This window comes from Tympanuchus pallidicinctus, unplaced genomic scaffold, assembly GCF_026119805.1.
Source record: "Tympanuchus pallidicinctus isolate F22 unplaced genomic scaffold, pur_lepc_1.0 scaffold3, whole genome shotgun sequence".
NCBI lineage: Eukaryota > Metazoa > Chordata > Aves > Galliformes > Phasianidae > Tympanuchus > Tympanuchus pallidicinctus.
This window is the reverse complement of record NW_026294747.1, coordinates 38496973-38522059: the sequence shown is the minus strand read 5'-3', so window position 1 is coordinate 38522059 and position 25087 is coordinate 38496973. Positions and strand designations below refer to the sequence as shown.

At 37.8% G+C, this 25087-nt stretch overlaps 1 protein-coding gene across 1 annotated transcript in view; it reads left to right on the top strand.

The window, feature by feature from the left end:
• The window catches only part of SPTLC2 (serine palmitoyltransferase long chain base subunit 2), a 60973-nt gene that overhangs the window by 16531 nt on the left and 19355 nt on the right, over positions 1 to 25087 (top strand). Inside the window, exons 3-9 of the mRNA XM_052695559.1 lie at positions 1982 to 2136; positions 3138 to 3286; positions 3590 to 3714; positions 4299 to 4392; positions 6936 to 7041; positions 7850 to 8069; positions 9835 to 9961. Of these exons, the coding sequence (XP_052551519.1) occupies positions 1982 to 2136; positions 3138 to 3286; positions 3590 to 3714; positions 4299 to 4392; positions 6936 to 7041; positions 7850 to 8069; positions 9835 to 9961 (976 nt within the window). The remainder of the gene's footprint in view (positions 1 to 1981; positions 2137 to 3137; positions 3287 to 3589; positions 3715 to 4298; positions 4393 to 6935; positions 7042 to 7849; positions 8070 to 9834; positions 9962 to 25087) is intronic.

Here is a 25087-nt window from a genome sequence, read left to right as displayed (position 1 = left end):
CTTAAGTCATGAATTGGGATCTTAGTGTACTGCTCCAAGTACTGTTGTGCTTATCACCACTCTGTTAGAGTGAAGTAGCTATGTAACTTTTCATATATGAATTAAGCTTTTGGATGTGTTGATGTTTTTTTCCACTGCAAAAGGGTCAAATCTGTAAGTGCTTCAAGCCTGAAACCTGCCATCTTTTTGGGACAGTGAGATACTGAAGGTGAGGAAGGTTAAAGTTGTGTTACTTCTTCAGAAAACTAATGATTTTCCAGATGATTATAACATTATTTGTTTACTTTCCACCTTATTAATCCAATTTGATGGAAGGCCTTCAGAGAAGACATGGCAAAAGTGAATGCCAAACTATACTTGAGTAAAGGAACAAGGAAGAAATAATTCAGTGCATCGTAACTCTTTGAAATCTCATCCCCATTGTCTTCCTTTGCTGAGGAAGGACATAGAATGACTTGGGTTGGAAGGGACCTTAAAGGTCATCCAGTTCTGACACTCCTGCCATGGGGAGGGTCGTCCCCAACTAGACCAGAGCCCCATCCAACCTGGCCTCGAACTCCTCCAAGGATGAGGCATCCACAGCTTCTCTGGGCTGCCTGTGCTGGTGCCTTGTCATCTTCTGAGTAAATAATTTTCCCCTAACATCAATCTAAATCTTCCCTCTTCTAGCTTAAAACCATTTCCCCTTGTCGTATCAGTACTGGATGGTGTAAAAGCTGATCTTTTATCTTTTTCTTTATTCTGTGAAGGGGAGATCACTGGCTAAATCTCGTTTTTCCATAATTGAAATGATGAAAAAGAGTATCTTTGTGCCTTCTTGGCGTGTCATTATGTGCAAGCAATTCAGAAGGGAAAGTAGATGCAGCAACATTTACCTAGAAGCTGTCTTTCCTGTGCATCTTCAGGCAGGAGGATGTAAAAGGTGAATCTAGATGGTTTGTTTACTCTAATCTAAAAGTTATGAAACTTGTTATGAAACCATAAAATGGGGAAGGTAAAGGAAGGAAAATGTACTCTTCTTTCAGTTGAGCACTGCAAGTAGAAGCTTCTCAGTACTTATTTGTGTGAATTGTTGTTAAAGAAACTGGTATAAATGCTCCCAGTTCTGCTTCCGTGTTAGAAATACCAGGCACTTGTATTCGGTCAGACAGATCTTCTATCTTATCCTGCCACCTAATTAAAAAATGCCTCTCTCCATATTTTCAGTTATGTTGTGAAAAACAGGAAGAAATGTGATGCTGGCTCTTTACCTTTGTCATAAGTCTACATTTTCCTTTTGTAGTGTTTTACAAAGGCTTGTTTTTGCAACATTAGCAAATGAATTCTGTATTGTTATGATCGCTGAATGTCAAACTTCCTTTAAATTTAATAGTAGTGATGGAATCTCATGACTTTCAAGCATTTTAAGTAGGCCAGAAAAACACGTTCTTGAGTGCTCAGATGTCCGTGCTCTCACACTTTGGGTGACACACAAGAACGTCAAACTGTTTTCCTGAAAAAAGTTGGAAGGGAAGCTGGAATTCAGGAAACTCTCGTGCACAGAAAAATCCTGTGGGACTTCAGTCATGATAAGCTGTGGAGAACAGAGGTGCCATAATGAAGTTTAATTGTTTGGCTCCTGAATAAAAAAAGTGATAAGTTCTAACAATAGCTCTGTAATAACAGTAATGCTGCTTTATTATATGCTTTTCTAACATACAGAAAATATAATAGAGTGCCTCAACTTTCTCAGTGCTTTCTCATTTCCATGTGATGTTACACTGGCACATGCTTTGTGAAGTAACAATACTGTGTTTAACAAACTTTGGTTGGAATTTTTTTCAGGACTTAAGAATGAAGAGTTCTCAACTTTTTCCTGCATTTTCTTGATTTATTTTACTTTATTTTACAAATTACATTCATTGATTCGGAAAACACCTTGTTCCTTTTATTTCCAGTTTGCTGTATTGTATTGTTTCCTTTCATTATTGATGTGTTTCAGGACTTTGTCCCATTGTATCAGGACTTTGAAAATTTCTATACCAGAAACCTCTACATGCGCATTCGAGACACCTGGAACCGTCCAATTTGCAGTGTGCCAGGGGCCAAAGTGGACGTGATGGAGAGAGTTTCCCATGACTATAACTGGACATTCACGTGAGTCAGATTGAAGAAAAGGCTTCCACCACCTACTTCTAAGTAGGGTCTCTAAAAGCACATTGAAGGCTTTGAGGTTAAAGAAGTGATGAATTATGTTTATTTTGAGATTTACACTGGCTGTTTTAAGCCACGTCTGGCCACCAACATGACTGTATTTGGTATTAACACTTACTGATGATTCTGCATGCATTAAGATTTCATATGTAGTCTATGAAATCTATATTCCAGTGGTAAGATGTACGGTTTTGTGTGTGATGCACAGAACCTGGAGTAGGTCCTTTGGATTGCCTGACTTCTCGTGCTCACTTAGAACCAGTCCAGACACTTGTAAATTTGTGAAACACAACCAAAAATTAAGGGCAGATGTATTTTGTTGTCTTCTGTTTTTTTGTTTTTATTTTTAAATTGGAAATGACATAGCACGAGGCTTGACATGAAGAGGTTTGCAGCATAGTATTTGGTGAAACTAGTCATATTTTCTTGGCTTTCAAGGGGAAAATAATTAAAACTTCTTTTTCCACTAAACTTCTTTTTTAATCTCCTTGTCACGTAGCATCAGCACAACAGTGCCAGATGTGTTTCCTTTCCATGGTTAGAGGATATCCTGCTTGAGGGGCTGCCAAGTTAACTGATCTAGATATCTTATTTTCTAATTGGACAGCAAATTGTGTGTTTCTGAGATGGAGGAGGAACAATTTTGAAAACAAACTGTTTGAAAATCCTGAAGTAATATTTGATATAATAGCATACCTGCCTTTTTATATAAACTGTTGCAGGAACTTCCATTTTTAGTTTGCAACTATGAGAGAAGGAGAATGTGTTTTTTGTTGCTGGAGTTTGATAATGGGGGGGTTGATCAGTGCTGAAAAAATTTAATTGTTGATTTTATAGACTTTTTACTAATGTTTCAGTACATACTCTATGAAACTCAAAGAAGAGTCTTCTGGCTGAGTTTTGCAATATTGTGTGTCCTAATTTTTAATGTTTTTTTAACACAGGTACACGGGGAGAGTGATAAAAGGTGTTATTAATATGGGTTCTTATAACTACCTTGGATTTGCACAGAACAATGGGACTTGCCAGCAGGCAGCAGCTAAAGTTCTGTCCCAGTATGGAGCTGGGGTGTGCAGCAGTAGGCAAGAGATGGGTAAGTTGGAGGAAGATAGGACGTTCCTTCAATGTTTGTTTCAAAGTATTTAATTTGATCTCAAATCTTCTAAACATTACTTATTTCAACTCTGGAACTTTAGACTAAGCAATAAAGAAATCATTGTTTTAGTGAAGATAAATTGGCCTTCTGGGTTTAGTTTATACAGCACAGCTGTTGATTTGTTAATGTTTACAGTCTGGGGTTTTGAGTAAAGACTGTACTGGTTGATGAAGATGTTTACTGTAGAATACAGCAATAGTGAAAGCTTTTAACCCTGAATTTCTTCTGTTTAATGTGCAGGAAACTTGGACAAACATGAAGAGCTGGAAAAGCTAGTTGCCAGATTTCTAGGTGTGGAATCTGCAATGGCATATGGCATGGGATTTGCAACCAACTCTATGAACATTCCAGCCTTAGTAGGCAAGGTATGGCTCAAGTTACTGGTAAGAGCATATCTAACAAAGACTGTGGGTCCAGTTTTCTAAAACCTACTTGTCTATTTTTTTTTACTTCCGTGACAGCACCTGCAAATATTCTCTGTGGAAACTAAGTCACAGAAAACATTGCTAGCTTTGCAAAAATCTTTGGGCAGCAGCATCCTATGGACCAGTAGCACTCCAGATCTTGAAAGAACAGCTTAGCATGTTATGGCTTGCTTCCTCAGGCTACTTGTTAGTATAGTAAATGGTGGTTCATTGACTTAAAGATATTTTGATGCTCTTGAGACACCAAGAATTAACTGTCATTCTGCAGGACTTCAGTGGGTGGTGAAACAAGTAATTATTTAAGCTAGCAGCAGTTGTGTGTCTTTATTTACCACATTAAGGCTGCAAATCATTTCTTAGCCAGTCTTGCCTGAGCCAGCTGCATTTATGTTGGATTTTTTTCCTTTGGTTGTTTGGGTTTTTTTGTGTTCTTATATTAGCTCTGAGCAATTGAGAGTTTAAAGGTGTTGCGTGCTGTGAAACTTAACTTTTTCAATATCTTTCCCCTTCCCCTTCTAATTCAGGGCTGTCTAATTTTGAGTGATGAACTGAACCATGCATCTCTAGTACTTGGGGCAAGACTGTCAGGAGCAGCTATTCGAATCTTTAAGCACAACAGTAAGTATCAAATGGTGGACATTGCCTTTCTGCTGCGTCTTCAGATCAGATGGAAACTCTTTTCTAATACTTGGAAATCCCATTTCATATAAGAAATCAGTTGCTGGTTACCTGAAAGGTCTGCTGCTGACTGCTGCTACTATTCAGTCATTTTGAGTTGGAAATTGTTTTATGTATTCAGTCTCAAATAGTAGGGCTTAGATCATTAAGATGGGCTGACTTGCATCTCTGCATGTGAATAACAACACATTGCTCTCTGGCAGGTTTACAGGCAGTGGTGTTCTAACGTAGCTTCTTGTTACCTGGTTAGCTCAGCACTGTCAAGCTCATCTAATAGTCCGTGTCACGTAGTAACGTAGTCTTGTAGAGGTCTAGGTTATGATTTGAGGCAATAGGAAAGTTTTTAACTTTAGGATGAGATGCTAGCATGGTCCTACATCTAGAGAACTTTAACAATAGAGATGTCATGGCTAAACTTGACAACTGTGTGCTCATACAGTGTAGCACAAAAGGGATTTCAGGACATGAAGCATTGATTAACTGCTACTTGTGTGTATTTTGAAAACAGATACTTAGAATTGTCCTTTTGCTGGTTTCAGCTTCCTCCAAAGGAGGCGTTTTATTTTTCAAATTAAAAAAAAAGACTTTCTTCTTCTTAGTCTCAGTGACAGATACACTATCTTCCTAATTCATGAAGTCACTACCTTCATTCTTCAGTTACTTATAACTCGTAATGCACTTTTTATGTTATCATTCTCTGAGATCACGTTGACTCTTCTTCCTTTGAAATCTCTGGTGGTGACAGCAAAGTTTGGGTGGCTCTAGTTCTTTTTCTTTCCTTGTCCTACCGGGTGGTAAACCCTTTACTATGTTTCTTTGTTTATTGTTTATTGTGTTTATTTAGTTTTTCTTGCTTTCTTATTCTCTATTGTTTGAGTGCTTTTCCTTAAAGAAGTACAGAGAGTACTGGTAACACTTCATTATTTTTTTTTTTTTTGTCACCATTCTTCATCAGTCTTGAACGCAGTGCGTTTTGGTTGCTGGGCAAGATCACAAAAACTTTGCACTTATCTTCTGTGTTTATATAGGCATATTTCTGAATATTGTCCCATGTTCCAGAATTTTAGGGAGCGCTCACAGAAATATAGTCCTGGTTATTATGTGAGAAGGACTTAGAAGCTCTGGCATTATAAGGAAGAACAGATGTGGGATTATAGGGTACAAACTAGCAATGGTGAGCCTATGGGTTACTCTAGAAACTTTCTACATGTTGGAGATCCATGAAAGAGAATGGAATAGCAGATTAGAATCAGAAGGTAAAATGCAAGCAATAAACTGCATGTATCCTTAGTACTATCTTGTTATGGTCTATGCTGCTTTAATTAATCTCATTTTTTCCAAGGCACGAACGGCTTCACTCATTATTTTTAGAAATTCTCATTTTTTCCCTACTTCATTGTGTAGTTTGTCCCTTTTATTAAGGTTAGACTTATTTTGCAATCCTTCTCTTCCTTGAAGGATTAGAGCAGAAGGCATTTACTCTAGTATTTTCCATAAGTGCACTAAATTCATCCTTTTTTCCATGGGGGAGATATTGGAGAAAGGGATTATTCCACTGTTTATTTGATCTTTGTCTTTTTTCTGATCACTATTTGTAACTGTTAAGTAGACCTGTTTTATTCTCTAATTTCTAGTCTAGTTCTACTTCATAAGCTCCACTTGCTGCTAAAATGGTTTTAGTCTACTGGTTGTCTTGTCATGATTTATGAGGTTCTTTGTGCCCTTTTATTTGCTTGTTTCTTGCTCAACATTTTAGTTTTTATGGCTGGATTGCTGCTATCTCTGTTTCTTCCTCACGATTTTTTATCTTCAGGACTGATTTCACATGTATGCATTTGTTTATGTTACACTGTTAGGTGTACTTGGATTATGTCAAGTGTTTTTAGTCAAACCTAATAAGGTTCAGATTACATGTCTACTAACATCATCATCCATCTAGCTTCTGGTATTGCTTAGCATTGTCATTATTTCCTGCACTCGTTCTCCCTTTTTCCTCCCTGTTTGTTTTTGTAGTTTCCCGTTCCACACCTTTTGTCTCTTTGTCTTTTAAACAGAAAATCCTTGTTCTTCACTGGTCAGTCTTCTACTTTGGCTGATTGTCTTTGAGCTTGCTCCTTATTTCTATACCTAAAGACACTGTTGCCCCTTACATTCCTTTCTCTTTTCCTACCAATGGTATGCCTTCCTCCACTCCGTATTCATTCTTCCTCTGCCCTCCTAGGCCTTCTTTGCAACTTGTGCTACTGCTTGTACTTTTAATTTAGGATGGTCAAGTTCTGCATCAGAGTTTGTGTAATCACCCAGTCCCCCTGATCTCATCTATAGGCCTGCAGCTAGATGAAGCCTATGCTTACTGATTTATATGTGGTCTCTCTTCCATACATAATCCATTTGTGTGTTTTTGGAGTGATGCTATCTTTTGTCATGTTAGAGCTCAAGCCAGTAGCTTTTTCAGTACCATTTAACAGTAATTTCTGGTGCAGATATGCGAAGCCTGGAGAAGCTGCTGAAAGATGCTATTGTGCATGGGCAACCTCGTACACGGAGGCCCTGGAAAAAAATTCTTATCTTGGTGGAAGGAATATACAGGTACAAACTATACTTCATATTCCTAAGACCCTCCGCATATGATCTAGCTGCTTAGTGTTTGGGTTCCTTTGTCAAATCAAACTGAATATTATCACTTCAGTTATTTCATGGATCTCTTATCTGAGGTTTAATTGAAGTATGTATGCTTCACATCCTAAACTTTTTGTTGCTAGTATGGTAGGTGCACCTGGTATTATCACAGTGCTCACCACGTCTAGATCAGGTTTTAGAAGTTAATCTAAATTGATATTCATATCAGAGCTGAGGTCTTAAATTGCTTGTCTATTCCATTCTTACTGTGCTCAGTGGATGATGCTGATGTGAATGGAATTATGCAATGTGAAGGTTTTTTGTAAGTGTGTAGGGAGTATGTAGTAGGTTTTACTAATTGGCATTAAAATCATCAATGTGACTTTCAGCACAAAACAGTTCAAGACAATTCTTAGCCCTAAAAACAGTAAGCAAGTAGGATGTCAGATCAAAATACTGATGTTAGAGTGGAAGTAGAAAAGGGATAATTAATTTATTAAATTATCAGCAATGACATTCCTTTGCCTCTTATTGGTACTGCTACTGTTTTTTCAGTATGTCAGCATCCCAAAGAGGTTAAACAGGTAGTATATAGTTACCTGAGCAGTAGGTCCAAAGAGGACTTGTTTTTCAACTCTGCAGAAGAAAAATGCATATAGAAAGTTCTATGTGGTCACAATTAATAAGAGTAAAGAATAGAAATTTTAGTGATGTCTGGCTCTGCAGAGAGAACCCCAACCATTAAGTCAACTCACAATTAATTTCTGTTTCTCAACAGTATGGAGGGATCCATAGTCCGTTTGCCTGAAGTGATTGCCCTTAAGAAGAAGTATAAATCCTATCTGTACCTTGATGAGGCTCATAGTATAGGTGCACTGGGTCCTACTGGTCGGGGTGTAGTGGAGTATTTTGGACTCAATCCTGAAGATGTAGATGTTATGATGGGAACATTTACCAAAAGCTTTGGAGCTGCTGGAGGATACATCGGGGGCAAGAAGGTAAAAAGCTGAAAATGTTATGGCTGTTTGAGGCTGGTGTTGTAATTCTTTATTAAGCATTTCCCTGTTGATTTGTTTCTTAAATTGCCCTTATTGTCCATTTGTTTCATAATTTTACTTGCTGTCTAGTACAATGAAAGTCTGTTCAGTGCCATTGAGCCTAATCTAATAAAATACCTCATAATTCTGTAGTTTGCATGTCGTCAGTGGTGAGCTTAGTTTTGCAGAAAGTCTGGTTAAGAGTGTAGTATGTTAGGAACTGTTAGGAGCCAGGAAGCAGGAATTTCTCAATATTACTTTTAATGAAGAAGGAAGAATGCCAAAAGCTTGAGGTTTTTCAGCTCATTTGAAAAAAATCCATTTCTTAGCTTAGCGTAGTGGAGATGATTTCTTATGGATGTCAGAAGTTTGCTTTTGAAAAGACTTCTTCATGTGTATGGGTGCTGATTCTTTTGTATTGAAAGGTACTACTAGAACATACTGGCCTTTGTCAAACTGCTCCTTTTGGCAGGGATGATGTAGACAGTTACATGTGTCCCTTCATATATCCTTGCATGTACATTACAGATGAGACTTATAGTAAACCTTTAATTCAGAGTAAAACTCTACTGTTTTCCTGTCAGGATGATAGTTGTTTAGATGCAAATAGTGATGTACTTCACTCCGTCCGAATGGGGATGGGACTCGCAGAAGTTCTTTTCTGAGATTTTACTGCAACTGGCATAAAATGAGTCTGACATCTTAACCAGAACAAAGCACCATCTTATTCTTTTTCCAAGGTAGCAGAATTAACTCCCTTGGTGTAAGGTGAAGCAGCCAGGAGTCCTTCATGGTTGCTTTTTAGGTACTCTGTTTGTGGAATTACTTCAGAAGAGGCCTTAAATGCTCCTGCCTTGGGTTATTTCAGAATCCTTTTACAACTTCCTTTAATTTAACTCTGACTCCAGGCAGACAATAATATAAAATTGAATGATTCTGCCTCTTTATAATATATTCCCTGCTTGTGCTGTGGATGGGGCAATCTTAACAGTTTTATGATGGAATCTGTCCTGGCGTTTGTACTGGTTTTTGTGATATTTTACTGGAGTTGTCTCATCATTATGAAGGGTTTTGTTTCAACTAAACAACAAGCAACCTGGATCAATGGTATGTTTGTCTTTTGTTCCCATATGACCTGTCTTTACCCCCTAACCAATCTAGAGTGTATACTTAATTGGGAAGTGCAGGAGTGGTAGCCTAGATTCTTGCAATCTTAAAGAGATTTTATTTATATTGCAATAGTAAATGGGAGAAAGTAGTGTTTTGTAGCCTGTGCTCTGTTTGGTGATTTCTTTTATGGGAAGCAATTATATTGAGCATGATACATAAGCAACTGTGGATACTGCTCCCCGCTATTTCACTTGTTTTATACTCCTATGATTATAATAAATGCTCTTGAAATAAGGGTTTGCACGCAATTTGAGTAGTGCAAGACACCTCTTTGCAACCTAATGCTGTTGTTGTTGCTAAGCAGATCTATCATAGTCACTTATCTTTCATCAATGGATATTCTTGCCCTGGGGATATAATTATAGGTAGTCACATCTCTGCTGCTCACATCTCAACTGTTCATTACTTATACTGTAAAATAAGTCCCTGAGCTATCTGTTCTTTTCCAGGACATGCTGGAAGAGGTTTGTTATAATGGCCTAACTTACTCTGTTGCTAAAGCATTCCTCTGGAATGCTGAAAAAGCTGTGTCTGATGGCTTCTTGCGTTTTTCTAGGAGCTGATTGATTACCTCAGGACTCACTCTCACAGTGCTGTGTATGCAACATCACTATCACCTCCTGTTGTGGAGCAAATCATCACCTCCATGAAGTGCATTATGGGTGAAGATGGTACAACTTTTGGTGAGTCTTTGCAACATTAAGCATGTGGAAGAGGGCAGAGAAAATTCATTCAGCAAATACATTCATGATTGCCTGTAGGCTTACTATCCTACTTGGCATATCAGCATAATAAACGTGTAAAGTGTTTTCAGCTAAAGGTAAGTCATCCTAGGCTTACGCAGGAAAGTATTGTTTTGTATTGATTTTTTTGTTGTTGGTCTGTATGTAGCTTTTCTAGCTTTCCCCTCTTTTGTTCTTCTGTCCATTGTTATTTTCCCAACTTTTTAGAGTACTTTGTTGTATATTTTACAGTCTTGCTTGGTTACTGGAGCAGACAGTGGTTTCAGTTTTTCATCTGTAGCGTAGCTTGATGTTTTCACCTTGGTTAAAGTAAACGAGGACATATTTTTAAAATCCCTTTTTACTTAAGGAGCTAGAGGCAGAATTCAAGATCAGAGGATTTAATACACTCACGAAGGTGTGTTCAGCTCTCTTGATTCAATTTTTTTTTTTCACGCTAGGTAAGAAAGGGAAGATCTGTAGAATTCTTGATTCATGTAAAGTCCTAAAGCCAAATTTATGCAACTTGTTTACTTCATAAGTAGAGGTTGTTTTTTTCAGGCATGAAATAAATAACTTACACATCAGAAGGGCAGGCAGCCTTGAAACTGAAATTGTACAGCACTTTGCACATAGAATACTTTTCCATCTTCATTGTTTCTTAAAACATTGTGAGCAGCTCACACAGCATGGCAGCATAGCTCACAGAGGATCTCTCAGTGGCTTTCAATTCAGATGCTCTTAGTATATTTAAGCATTTGAATTCTCATTTACAGCAGTTTCAGGCATCCGGCCACAAGGTGGTGGTGTGTACTGACGAGTGGTATTTGCTTTTGAACTTGGATAACCTGGTCAGTTAACTTAGCTGGTAACTCTTACAGTAGAAAAGTATACTGGTTAAATAACTTTAAAACCCAAGTTGTCCCTGTGAATGCCCTCAGAATAGATAATAAAGTAATTTCAAACTACCTAAAAAGTTGTGCCAAAGTGCTGCATTTTGCATCTTAAAAATGACTGAGCTCTTTTTAACTACTGATGTGCTCAAGTGTCGATTGATTTGGGTTTCTTCCAATATCTGTTTGGCATAATGAAGTTGAAAAAAGAAATGTGAAACAGAAATCAGATATAAACTGTGCCATTTTTGCCCCTTTCTGAGGCTACAGGATAATATTCATTCAAGCTGTGAGGAGGGAAGCAATGTCCGTGGTCTGCCTTTCTCCTGTCATTATACCAGCAAGACCCATCCACACTGAAATCGGGAACCAGTCAGTTAAAGTAGCCTTAAAACTCAAAATACCTTTTTTTATTGTGTTGCTTAATATGCACATCAAGCTATATCCTGGTTTGGTGGATAGGACTGCCAGTATTCCTAGCCACTCTTTCTACTGCAAAAAAAAAAAACTTATGGTGTTTGAAGGCTGGATCATTTCAAGGAAGCTTCTACTTCAGAATTATGATTGAGTTTTAGCGCTTTTTTTTGTAGAAGTGCTGGGTATAGCAACTGAGTAGCCTGTATAATCAATGAATATAAAGGTGTTATGAAATAAACAAGAGAGTTTAGCTAAGCAGGTTAGAATAACAAAAAGAGAATAGATAGAAAGCTTACTTGTGTCCTAGGTTCGCTGCAAAACTCCAGAGGAGGGATCTCCAGAAGAGACCCTTCCCCGCTGGCAGTCAGCTCTTAAATGGGTCTAGGAGAGGTGCAGCCAGGCTCCACCCCTTCCGGCAGTACAGGTGAATTGCCTACACCTGTGCTCCATGGCTGACTCATTGCTCACCTCAGGTGATCCATCAGAGGTTCAGGCTGTGATTTAGCAGTTCCCATACACTAGCCGCAGTTCTGTCTGGTCAAAAAGGATTTCTCAGCTACAGCTCTAGTAAAAGCGTTAGTGTCGCTGTAATTATCTAACTCAGACTTTATCTAGTGTAAGTTCCTTACAAGAATAATTCCTGCATGGAGTTGTGGAGTTGTTTTTTTTCCTTTTTTTTTTTTTTTTGTGTGTGCAATGCTGTTTCCTAGTTAAGCTCTTTAACTTCTTTGAGGCTTTAAAGATAGTAGTACTTCATAGGATTTTCTGTGCCTGAAATTAGCTATTGTAATTGTGTGAATTGAACAGCTGCTTAGTGATAACATGACAAAGGCTTCTCCTTATTTAAGGGATTTGGCTGAAAAACTTGTGGTTTTGATTCTGTGGAATTGTGTTTGAGGGTCTGAAGAACTGCTGTCTGCATTTGGCTTGACAGAAAGTCTGGAGTAGTTCTGGAGAGTTGTTAACTGTGAAAGGCATGCAAGAAGTAGTGCTAAACTGGGAAACTGGGTTGCTGATAAGCATCTCTGAATAAACCTAGCATTACAAAAATGTAACTACATTTAAATTAATCAAGCTGAGCTAATAAATAAGGTGGGCTGAGATAGGACAGTGGGTTTTCTCTGTTTTCTAAGGGTGCAGGAGATGGAGCTGAATCAGAATGATAAACTGTTTGCTAGATCCAAACCTTGTTCATTCACAACTAACTCTTTTAATGGCTTCAGGAATGCTTGCTTGTAAAGTCTTTGTGGTTTCTTTATCTGCCTGTTTCTCTTCACCACTGCTAGTAAAAGTAACCATTCTCCATGCCATCAAACCTTTGTGGAAACTGTGGTTTCAGATTAGGATGGTCTGTAACTGAGGAATATGTCATAGAAAGTAATTTGTTTTTATGGATAAAAGATTTTTGTGTATTACTTTGCAAAAATAAATTAAAATTATCTTCTGTGTTTAGGACTATTTCTGAATTTAGTGAAACATCTAGAGGCTCTGAATTTTCAGTACAAGGTGTTGTAGTTACTAAAACCTTACATAACTATAAAAGAAAACATCTAGTTTTCAGATCTTTCTAGCAAGCTGCCAGAGAATAAGCAAAGTATTTGTAATAGGCAGTACGCACAAAATACAGATGCTATGAAAAGTTGAATTGCTGTTCACAGAGAATGTAGAACTGACAGTCTGCAAATATGCTGCCTGAACTGGGACAGCAGTGTCTTGTGTCTTGGATTCATTCAGTTCAAACTAATCTGTTAATTCCAGGTACTGTTGATGCATGTAAGTGACTGTCTGGACTCAGTCTCTGAAAGCAGTTACAGGAACACATTTGGACATAAATGCAAGCATATTACTTTGCCTTTCAGCCAGATTTCAAAAAAAACAAAACAAAACAAAAAAACAGTTTAACAGACAAAATGATGGTGGAGCCCTTTCTTGATTAAAAAATGTTCTTCCAATACTACTTCTGAAACTCCTCTACACTACTTGGTTACTGTAGTACATCTGTCCTATTTTATTTCTCATTATTTCTCTTACACTTGAAGACCAAGTAAATGTGAAAGTAAAACGTGCTTAACTTGTGATTACTTTGATAACTTTTTCAGCAGAACAGTCCTTAAGAGTGGTGAACATCTTAGGCATGTTAAATGTCTTCAGGGAGCTCTCCGGTCAGTGATAATGTACCACAGTCATTGTATTTGATTATGATATGTAGTAGAGTGAGGAGAAGGGATGGAGAAAGCCTTTTCCACAGGTGAATTTTTGGTGCTGGTGTTCCAATTCAAAGTCATTATGACTGAGCCACATACAGGCAAGTGTTGCAGAAACTTGTCAGCGGCTCAAGGTGTGCTTCTCTGTCTCTCTGTTCAAGTCACAAAGTTGAATAAGTTATGGCTGGTTTTATAGATGAACACATTTTCATAACAGTGATAGTAACTGAAAGAAAAGCCATAAGCAGCTTTTTGGGAGTTCACAGTCAGTATACACTAAGATGACAAAATGATTCCTAGAATGGGGCTCTGAAAACTTGTAGGGCCACTGAATTCTTGCCATTCCCATGGAGTTTTGTTTATTTAAATTGACTGGGGAAGACGAGTCACCTGGTGGTTATCCCGGTACATGAGATATTGTTAGCTTATATGGTATTAAGTATTTAACCTGCCTTGGTGAATTTTTCAGACTCAATTGTTCTCTTTGAAAGTTGACTTTTTGCTGTTACAAGCTCTCTAGGACTGGGAATCTAGTTATCTCCTTTTTTTTGTAAGAGATACTAATGTACCTTGTGCAACTGGGGCTCTGCTAGTATTGTTGGTTTTCAAGACCCAGCCTCCTTGTTGCCCTGATAATGTTGCATGGGGACAAATGAAGAAAAACACATAAAGGAACAAGACATGGGTAAATTAAAACATGCAAGATGAAGCCAGTCTAGGGACTGGTTAACCTCTGTCAGAGATAAAATATAGTTTGTTCTCCTGCATATTAAAAACTGAATGTTTAATGTTTAAGTTTTAACTGTTCATAGCTTATAAAAGAGGTGAACTGCTTCTTTCCATGTCCATGGGTGTTAGTTCAGCAATAGTAGTTATGCATACAAGTTTACTGTCATGCATTTCATTGTCAGGAGGTAAGTATCCCATGCCTTATCAGTGCTATACTAAAATAGCATTTGTAGAATAAGTTATGGAGACGCCTTCAACAAGATAGTGTTTCAAATTTGTGTGAATATTGGCTTCAGCGCTGTATAGAAAACCAAGTTTACTATCTTATATAGCTCTAAAGTTTTAGACAATGGAGATGGAAGTATTGCAGTTTGTCTGAGCTGCTAAACTATCAAAAACAACTAACTTTTGAAGGCTAGCCAGTTAGCTGCGTCTAGTTTGATAGGTGTTTGCTATCTTAGCACCTTAAATTTGAGTAACTAGTAGTGTATCTGGTCAGTTTTAATAATTAAAAAAAAACAAACAAACATGATTTGTAATCTTGCTGTTGTTCTATGCAGTGAATTTGAGTGAATTAGATTAAAAAAAAAAAAGTGTTAAACCAATTATTACCAACAGCAATTAGGATGTACAGCTGTGTTGGCAGGGAACTGTGAGCTTAACAGTTCAGAAGGCTGGATCATTGCTATGATTTTGATATACCCAGGAAGATACACATTGGAAACTAAACTAAGCCTGACCCCTGTAAATTTTAGGAGAGAAAAGACTGGAATTATACTGTATAGCGAGAAGGGACTGTATATTTAGTTAGGCCCTTGAGTGGGTATATGACATCAGCTAAATCAGCTGCCTTACCAGTAGGCTTCTTCAAGTCAGATATTCTGTAAACATTCCTCTTTTCCTTATGAAAATGATCCAGAAATATATGCAAATATACAATGGCAGTGGCAAAGAAATGGCTCACATTATATTAGTTGATATAGAATTCTGAATATTGTATAGCATATTTGTAAATAAAGTTTATCTCTCGTCATTGGTAGCAGTAGACAAGCAAAAGGGGAGCTTGAAGGGGGAATAAATACTCCTTGTACAGGCTGAGGTTGAAAATGTTCAATTAGCATTAAAATCGTTTCGTTTGAATTTCCTCCAATAATGCACTTGTTAATGAGGTGTTAAATTATCACCTTGAGAACCCAGGTTCCAGTCAAAACTAATTTGAGCAAAGTGAAAACTTTTTTTGTTTCTACCCTTGAGAATCTCAAGCTGAGCTGGGAAAGGGTTGGAAAAACAAATACTCTAGGGGTTATAAAGAGAATTTCCTGCTTCTCTCCAGGGGACTGACAGCTTTAAACATCACTCTGTATTTGTGCTTCCAGCTGGGGATCTTTTAAATCCAGCTTGTTGCTGCATCCTTACCTCCCTCCCACTGTGCATGGCAAACTAAGAAAAATTGCTTTAACTTGAGCTGAGGAGGAGAAATCCTTCAGCTGCTGGTGCTTTGAAGATTGTTTAGAGGCATTAACAGAGCAGTTCCCATTGTTTTCTGCATTGGAATGTGAAATTCTTCAGTCCCACTTCTTTTGAACTTCAGTCAATATTGTGATGTTTGTGCAAGAGCTCGTAAAGCTTGATAACTCTGCATTTGCTTTGTTCTGGTAATATCCCAATACATGTTATTTATGTTCCTATATCTACATAGCCTAAATATTGATCCATCATAGCAGAAATAGGACTAAGAACAGAGCTTTGCTGAAGTATTTTCATTTTCTTTCAATTTGTTTACTATGTTTGAATTGAAGTGTATGGCTCTCTTTTTCCTCTCAACTCTTGGTGTCACATTTCTACAGTATGTCTGTAGAGTGCTGTTCCTACTGGGAAAGGAGGAAAGCAGTAGGCAGCAGCTTGCTGGCATATATTGTTGGCAGCAGAGTAACTAAAAATGTTGTTAGTCTGTGAATGTCAAAGTAAAGCATTTGAAAGGAAGTAATCACAAGTAAGGTCACGTGCCCTCTTTTGGCTAATGAGGAAATTGGGTTCGTGATTCACAGTAGTTTACAGCAAAATTGGTTTGTTTCTGTTTTTAATACCTGAATGCGACTAAGATGATCAGGGCGCTGGAGCACCTCCCCTATGAGGACAGGCTGAGGGAGTTGGGCTTGTTCAGCCTGGAGAAGAGAAGGCTGCGGGGCGACCTCATTGCAGCCTATCAATACCTGAAGGGAACCTACACCCAGGAGGGGAGTAAACTCTTCAGAAGGGCTGACAACAGCAGGACTAGGGGAAATGGATCCAAGTTGAAGGAGGAAAGATTTAGGTTGGATGTTAGGGGGAAGTTCTTCACAAGGAGAGTAGTTAGGCCCTGGAACGGGCTGCCCAGGGAGGTTGTGGATGCCCCGTCCTTGGACGTGTTCAAGGCCAGGTTGGACGGGGTCCTGGGCAACCTGATCTGAATGTGGATGTTTGGTGGCCCTGCTAGGCAGGGGGGTTGGAACTGCATGATCCTTGAGGTCCCTTCCAACCCAGGTGATTCTGTGATTCTGTGATTCTGTGACCCACGTAAAGAGTTTCCTATCATCAGTCCTGGCAACTGCAGCAATTTTCTTTGTAGAAAAGTTAATACTAGTATTACAGTGTTTGCAATTACAGGCACGTGGCAAAACTTTTTTCTGTGAAGTACATTTAAGGCCATTTCAATTCAGAGATTACAGGGAGAAAATAGATAAATTAACAGGTTTTTTTGATGTATTAGTGAAATTGAAGGATTGTTTGAAGGCTGGCATAGAGGGCTTTGGAAAGATTATAGTAAGACCTAAGGTTATAAATGCTCAATTACTTCCCTTACTGTTTGAGAGTAGGTTAACATGCAAATATGAGGCCTATGTAGTCCATAGGTATTTTTATTTTTCCCTATAGTGATGTCTGATGTGGAGTGGACTGGAGCCTTTTTCTTTATGATATTCTCTGTGTAGATCAGATTTGTTAAACATTAGCACAATTTTTTGAAAAGATGGTTTATAGTACAGATTTTTTTGTTTTTGTATATTCCTGGATGAAAAATATGTGGCTTTCTACACTATTTCTGTTTCTGTAATGTATGTAGAGAATGTCTATGCTTCGTAATCTAGGGTGAGTTCCAGCATGGCAGCAGTAATGCAAACAACATATAGCTATTGTTTGTTTTTTCTCTTTGAGGAGGATGGCTTCAGAAGAGATTTTTTAACTACTAATGTGAATGAGCTTTAGAGATGAAATTATTTCTTAGAATGCTGTCGTTTTTGTTCTTCTCAGACTTAAGGTGATTCTGAATACATGTTCTATACTGAATATATCCTTACTTTTTGACTATAGCTGTCTTTAAAATGTGGAAGTGGGCTTAGTGGCTGATCTTACGCCTGATATTCGGCTGGAGGTGATAGTCTGTATGTTTCTGTGTAGCATTTTATGACATTTGGCAATGAATAAAGGAAGGTAGTATGTTAGGTTAAACTATTCACAACTCATCCTGGTTTTAAAAAAAAAAAAAAAGCAAAACATGAAGAGACAATATGTTTGATCATCTTCTCTTGCACTATAATGGCACCCTTCTTATGTTGGTGTTAAAAATCCCAAAGCATAATTAGCTTTGATATTAATTTCCATTGTAGAAAAACAGTATGCACAAAACAGATGGTAGATATAGTTTGCACTCGTTGCTATGTTGTAACGCTACTGAACTGTCTCCATGGAAGTCTATTATAAACATCCTTTATATAACATGCTTTGTCAAAGCTTGCACATTCCTTAGCTTGTAAAGAAGTGTGGTGTTTTTATGTGTTCCTGATGTTCTTTCTCTCTGGTGACTTCCAATTGGCCTGCCAACTTACTTGTATTGTACCAAGGTTTGAATATGTTTATTTCTCTCTTCACTGGTGCTTTGTCTTATTCACAGGATTAAGAGCAAAGATACATGCATTTTAAGTTCCAGTGTACCGTAGCAAAAACAAAATTGAGTTCTATTTTTCTATTTTTTCCTTTGGGAGGTTAAGTTTCACTGATACTGTATTTTTCATTTTCTTCCTCCTTTTTGCAGTAGAGGCATCATGGTTAGTTCAGAAGAACAGTCTGAGCACACATTTCTTCTCATCAAGGCACAAGAATAGCTGTCAAGTAGGATATTTGCAACTGTCTTAGCAATGGCTGTGAATGTTATTCTTGGGACTCTGCATTTGTGAGAATGCACAACTTGAGTCAGTAGCAGTACCACCAATCTCACAAATCCTTTCAGAAGTTAACATACAAAGTCAGATAATATGTGTACTCAGGCAAAACAAACTTAATTTGTTTGTTCTGGAGTGATACTCTAAATCTCATTATTTAAAATTATTGATCCATCTGATCAAAAGCATTTTATATTGAACTTCAAAATAAAGAGGACTGCAAATCATAATCATTAAGATGCGATGAATTTTATGCATGTCACGGGTGTGTAACCAGATTCAGCTAACAAAGCACATTAAGCACAAACAGTTAAACAGTGCCCATCCGTGGAGGTGTTTAAGACCAGCTTGCATGGGACCCTGGGCAATCTGATCTAGTACTTGATCTAGCAGTTGGCAACCCTGCCTGTGGCAGGGGGTAGAGCTTGATAATCTTTGAGCTCCTTTCCAACCCAAGCTGTTCTTTGATTTTATGAATTCACGGTAAGCATAAATGAAGAATGTGAGGTGTTTTTCCTTCAGTGTGTGAATTTCAATAAAAACTGAAAAACCTTTGTAAAACTGAGGAGATGGTATTTCTAGGTGTACCTGTTTTTGATCTGGTATAATATTGTAGTTACTGTTGAAGTAAAATAGCACATACAGGCTGGACTTAATTCTAGTAGCTGTTAAATAACCAGTTGCAACAGTAACCTTGTCAGCAGAAAGTCCTTTCCAGAGTCTTAAATAAACAAAAACACATTTACTTTATACCAGGGAAAAGTCTCTGTTATGTTCTCCTATCTAATGAGAATAAGTTCTTGGAATAAATACAAGTCATTGGCTTTACATTTGAGGATGAAATGGTTCTTTGAGTTAACTCAAATAGGTAACTTACATTGATACGTATCTACTATCTGGCAATTCCTATGTTTAAAATCAGTGTGCTGCTGACAATAAATAATGTATTTTAATTTGTATCCTCTCTTATATAAAATAAAAGCTCACATGAATACGGGATTGTTCTGAGTTTCCTAAACAGAAGAGCTGCACATTTTGTTTTTGTCTTTGTTCTTAGTGCTAAAACTGTGTAATTCAGTCTTTTGCAAAGCAATGCTTACCTCATGGTAATTTAGGTTCAGATCAAACTCTGATATGTGCAGTCTGTTTAGCTGTTGTCCTTAAACATTGTCTATAGCATCACATTTTGTGGTGGCCCAAGTATTTCCAAGTTTTGACAGAGAAATCAAACATAAGGGAATGTATGTCCCGCTGAATAATCCTTCTCTAGGTAATCCTGCAGACTTCAAAGACAGTTTGAGGTCAGCAAATATCTCCTTTCATTAGCATACAGGGAGTCTGAGATGCTAATCACTCTGTATCCCTGTTGTGTGTCACTTTCTTATCTATATAGAAATAAAAGGCAGCTTTTTAAAATCAGGAGAGGGGAAAAAAAAGCACTGTAGCTCAAATATTAAGTCTTATGAATGTTACTGCTACAAAGTCAATGGTACTTAATGTGTCTTTCTTTTTTTTAAGACTTAAAAATGTAAAAACATATTCTGTTGAATTCTTCACAGCTGGAGTAGGCAGTTGGTGTCCCTTTAGATGTGAACTTCAGAGGACTGTATGGTGCCTTAGAACAAAGAAATTATTTTGAAATTTGACACTTGAACTGGATGATCTCGGAGATTTCTTCCATCCTTGCTGATTCAGTGAAATAGTCCCATGAAAAAAGCTCTAGACTTGGTGGCCCGATAATCTCTTCAGCAATGTGAGAACAAATGTGTGGAAGGAGAAAATATTATGGGCAACGGATCAGCTGATGCATCATATTTGAGGGCACAAAAAACATGAGCTTCACTGACTAGTATGTTACATGTCTCAAATGCCAAACTGGCATAGGAATTATCCAGGTATTATGACAGCTGAAATGTTTCCATATCAAATTACAAGTAATCCTGTCTTTTGTTTGTACCAAAGAGTGGTGGTCTTCCTATTTTGGAGTGGTATTTTAAAATGTGAAATGTGAAAAAATACATCTACTAATTTCAAGGATGAATTGTAAGCTGTTTTGGTGGGTTGCTTTTTGTTTTTGTGTGTCACAATCCTGAAGGTATCTTCTATTTTTTGAGAATTGTAGCTTGCATAAGTTTTGCAGACAAATGGAGCCTTTAAAAAATTTGGACTCCCAAGAACTGAAGTTCACGGGACATAGGTCGGTAAAATTGACTGTGGACTGTGTTACATTTTTTCTGTTATTTAATATAATGGCATCTCAATGCAAATATCAGTCTGCTTGTATGGCAGGATGGATTGGGGTTTTTCAATTAATAATGAGTTAGTTGCTGTCTTTAGAAATTTCAGGTTAATTAAGAAATGCAAGCTAAAAGGAAGAATAGCAATAAAACCTGTAGCAAAACTATTTAATACAGCAGAGTTGGAGAAAACAATATAGTACAAAAGAATTACAGTGTAAATGATTCATTATTAAGGTAAGATGATGCAGTTAGCATGTGATTGAAAACAAACAATGTCCCTTACCTTGTGTGTTCCTGTATACACCCAGTAGGAGATGCCACACACTCTTCTGTGTATTCTTAGGGATAGCCTGCAAAATCTTCATTGGAAGCTACTGCAAAGGTGCAAGCAATGCTCAAACTCTAAGGAAAGTTAGTCATATTAGAAACAGAAACATACATCTATTTTTAGTGAAGCTTATTTGTTGACTGTGTTGTCATGGCCTCACAGCATACGTTCATTAATTAAGAACTATAGAATCTTTACCGTCCCTAAGGTAAGAACTATCCTTGCCTGTACACAAAGAGGAGGCAATTTCTTTTTCCCTGTAAATTTTTTGTTCACGTGCATAATTGCTTCTTAGAGGACTGAGAGATGTTGTGTATTATCTTATCCCCACACACACCCTTTTTTTTTTATTATTTTTTTATTTTTTGAGTTGTAGTATTCTGAGTGGCCAGCCTCTAGCTACTGGTGGAGGTAAAAGCAGAAATGTGCATCAGTTGTGTGCAAAGTCATCTCTTCAATTTTGGGCTTTTTCCTCCTCTGCTTTTTTGTGCATTTTTTTCTTCAAAGGCTGTAATTTATATGTGTTAATTTGATCTTGTTTAGAGGATCATTTGAGAGTAAATTGAGCTAAACCATCTTTTAATTACACTTTCAACAGACTTTGCTTGTTGCCATTCTAGAATTAGAACTACATGAATGTTTCCATTCTATTTTGTTCTATGCATTTCCTGGAAATGGTCAAACTTGGGCTTGTGGCTCCCCTTTCTTTTCCTGGGCCTGACACTCACTCTAGCTTTCCAAGATGAACAAAACATTCCTGTGTTAAGAAAAGAGGATGTGTTTCTTAATCACTGCATGGAATATATACTATTGAAAGAAGGGGAGAACAAAAGTAAAAAATTTAGCTTGGAAGCAGATTCGGAAATGTTTTGTTCAAGTAATTATTGCTTTTTATTTGACAGAGTTTGAAGTTCTAGCGTGATACAGTCTGTAAAGAAAATCATCCAGTCTCTTATTTTGTTCTAAGAGAAGGTACTGTTTGTGTTATTACTTAGTTATTCTTCAAGTTCTAGTTCTCTGAATTATCTGAATGTAGTTGGGATGTGTTTCTAGATGTGTTAGTGGAATGCCAACTAGTGGTGTTTTCATCCAAAAGAGGTGGAAAGCTGCTCGTCCTTCTCCAATTAATTTTGTTAGCTAGCCTCTAGTTCTATGTTTAAGAACTCTTGCATACTAGTTCTCAGAGAATACAGGTTGCTATTCCTGCTTTCAAAGTGCAACACTGTGGAGAAGAGGTACATAACCAGGAAAGTGATAATCTACTGTGGTTTATTTAAACTTCAATCTATGTCATGGACTGTTTAATGAAGTACATCTAACCTTCTGTAAGACTTGTTATGGAGGAAGTTGAGGTAAATAGCTTTTAAAGATAATTCAAAATGTCTCTCTAGGTTTTTTTTGTTGTTTGTAATTGTATATCATCAGTGTCCTTCATGAGAGAATTGAGTTATGCTTTTCAAAAAGTGATCTCCTTCACTTCTGTGAGTCTAGTGAACCCTGGAGCTGCACAGTAGGAGCCTGACAGACTGGAAGTTGCATTAAACAGCTTTGGGTTTTTATTGAAAACACTGTCCTTGGTTCAAAGGGAAGGTAATTATTCTGCCCTAGAGTGACAGCTGCCCTTTTATTGACAGCATACCATCTGGTTGTGGTAAATTATATGACTCTGGCAGGACTGCAGCTTTTTGGTAGCAGTGGGTGACTTAGATGCTTCGTGTCAAGATTGATGGAAAATAAATGAATATTGTTTATGGTAATGATTTATTCCCCTGTTGTTGGGCACAAAGCTTTTTGCTTCTTTTAGTGTCTTTTAAACATACCTCTACGGGGGGAGGGGAGAAATAGAAAGCAAGATGGTGCATGGGGTTTTCCAGCAGCGAATTCTTGGTGCAGGTTCAGTTCCTTTAATCTATTGAGATAGAGCTCGAATAACTGGTAGTGAAAATCTTGTGTGCTTCACTTGTAATTGGCACCATTTATTGTCCTTTACCACCCTAGGACTATTAACGTAGTAAGGAAAGTGCGTATTGTTAAAGGGTTTTTCCTCAAGGAGTGCTAGTATTTAAACTTGTTGGTTGCTGTAGCTTCAGGGAGGTAGGTTCTTTTTCTGAAAACTTGCCAAGTAGTGAATTTGCATCTATAAGTAAAAGGTAAGAGTGATGTTAGATAGCTTGTTAGCTATTTCATCCTCCTGGCTACAACTGCTTTTTGCTGTCCCAGCCAAAGTGTTATTTCTTCTAATCTGCCTAATTTCATGATATGCTCAGGCTCAGTTCTGTGCTCTGGCAAAAAAAAAAAAAAAAAAAAAAAAGTCTGAGCCAAAGATGATTGTTAAACAAATGTCTGCGTGGGTCTTGGGGAAGAGAAGCAGCTTTGATTCTTACATGTAAATTACAGCTCCCCTCTAAGATGGGGTTAAATAATTGCAAATGGAACACGTTGAATGTGAGACATACTGTACTGTATGATTTGTTGAGGATGTTGGATGGTCTCCACTTCCACATTTTAATCTTAGTTCAGAACATGATGATTTTTTTTGTCACGGATTATAACTTCTGCTTCAGAAACCCCCTCCGTTTACTGTTTGTATTTGCTTTTTGTAATAATCACATCAACGCTGTGTTGAAGCCTTTTCTTGCCAGGGTATGTTGATGCCTTTTGTGAGGCTAATTGCTGCAGAGAAAAGTGTCATCAGCCAGTTCTGCAAAGCATTTTAGGGTTTTCTTCACTTGGCAAAGGTAGTGGTAGTAACGCTCGTTACCAGTTCTTACTTTTCTACCACTTCTATTTTTAGAGCTGGAATTCTTGCAGTTATGTTTGCACAGGGTAGCATGAATAACATTTATCTTAGATTTAGATGTAAAGAGAAAACACTTTGAACTTTGCTTTGCTATGCTTGTTATTTCTGTGGCTAAGCAGTTTGGACATTCATGGGGGGATTGGCCGCAGGTTAAAGTAACTGGAGCCATGTTAAGTTGTAACTAAAATTCAGCCAAGCATTTTACTCATAATGAGCAAAGTGCCATGGCAACTTTGACTTGCTTTTTGGCTGCCAAGATATATAAGAAACGGATGTGTATTATTTTGGGGTTTAGCAGCGTTGGTCTGCATCTTTTGTGGGCCAAATACCTCAGCAGCTTAAATCCATTTGGGGTAGATGGCTCGTGTCGCTTGTGCGCCATGTTGATGAATAAAAAGTTGCAGCATACTGATTACTAGTTTGTCAAAAAGAAAGACTTCAAATGTCATCATCTGTTGTGGAAGCTGGCTAAGAGTGCAAGATGGAAAGGAGTTAACATAGGTAACTGCAGGTGTTTTCTGTACCTAGTAAATGATAAGTTTTGGATAATTTTAAGATTTATCAAAGAGAATGGAGTAGGAATTCCTGGAAATTGAAATGTAAGGTTGTTCAAACGCTGGAACTAGGCTAAGTCATAGAGGTTGTGGAATCTCCATCTAGGACAACAGTCAAAACCCAACTGGTTATTGTCCTGAGCGGCTCGCTGTAGCTGACCCTGCTTGGCTTAAACCTTAACTTAAATCTACTCTTTTTCAGTTTAAAACCATTACTCAACGTTCTGTATTTGTACAGAACATATCTTTGTTTAAAAAAAACAACACCTTACTTCATCCGTATTACAAACCCTCTTTACTTATTGAAAGACTACAGTAAAGTCGTCCCAGAGCCTTCTCTTCTCCATGGTAAACAACTTCAGCTCTTTCAGCCTCTCTTCATAGGGAAGGTGCTCCAGCCCTTTGATCATCTTCAAGGGCCTTCCTTTGAACCCTCTCCAGCAGATCCACGTCCATCTTAAGTTGGAGCAGAACATAACCACAAAACTGAACATAGTACTCCAAGTAAGGTCTGCAAAGAGTGGAGCAGAAGGAAGGCATCACCTCCCTCAAGCTGCTGGTTAAACTCTTTATGTTGCCCAGGATATGACAGGCTTTCTGGGTTGCGAGCATGCATTACCAGCTCTTGTCCAATTTTTCATTCAGCAATACCGCCAAGTTGATTCTTGTCAGAATCGCTCTCAATCTATTAATGCCCAGCCTGTATTCATGCCTGAGGTTGCCCCA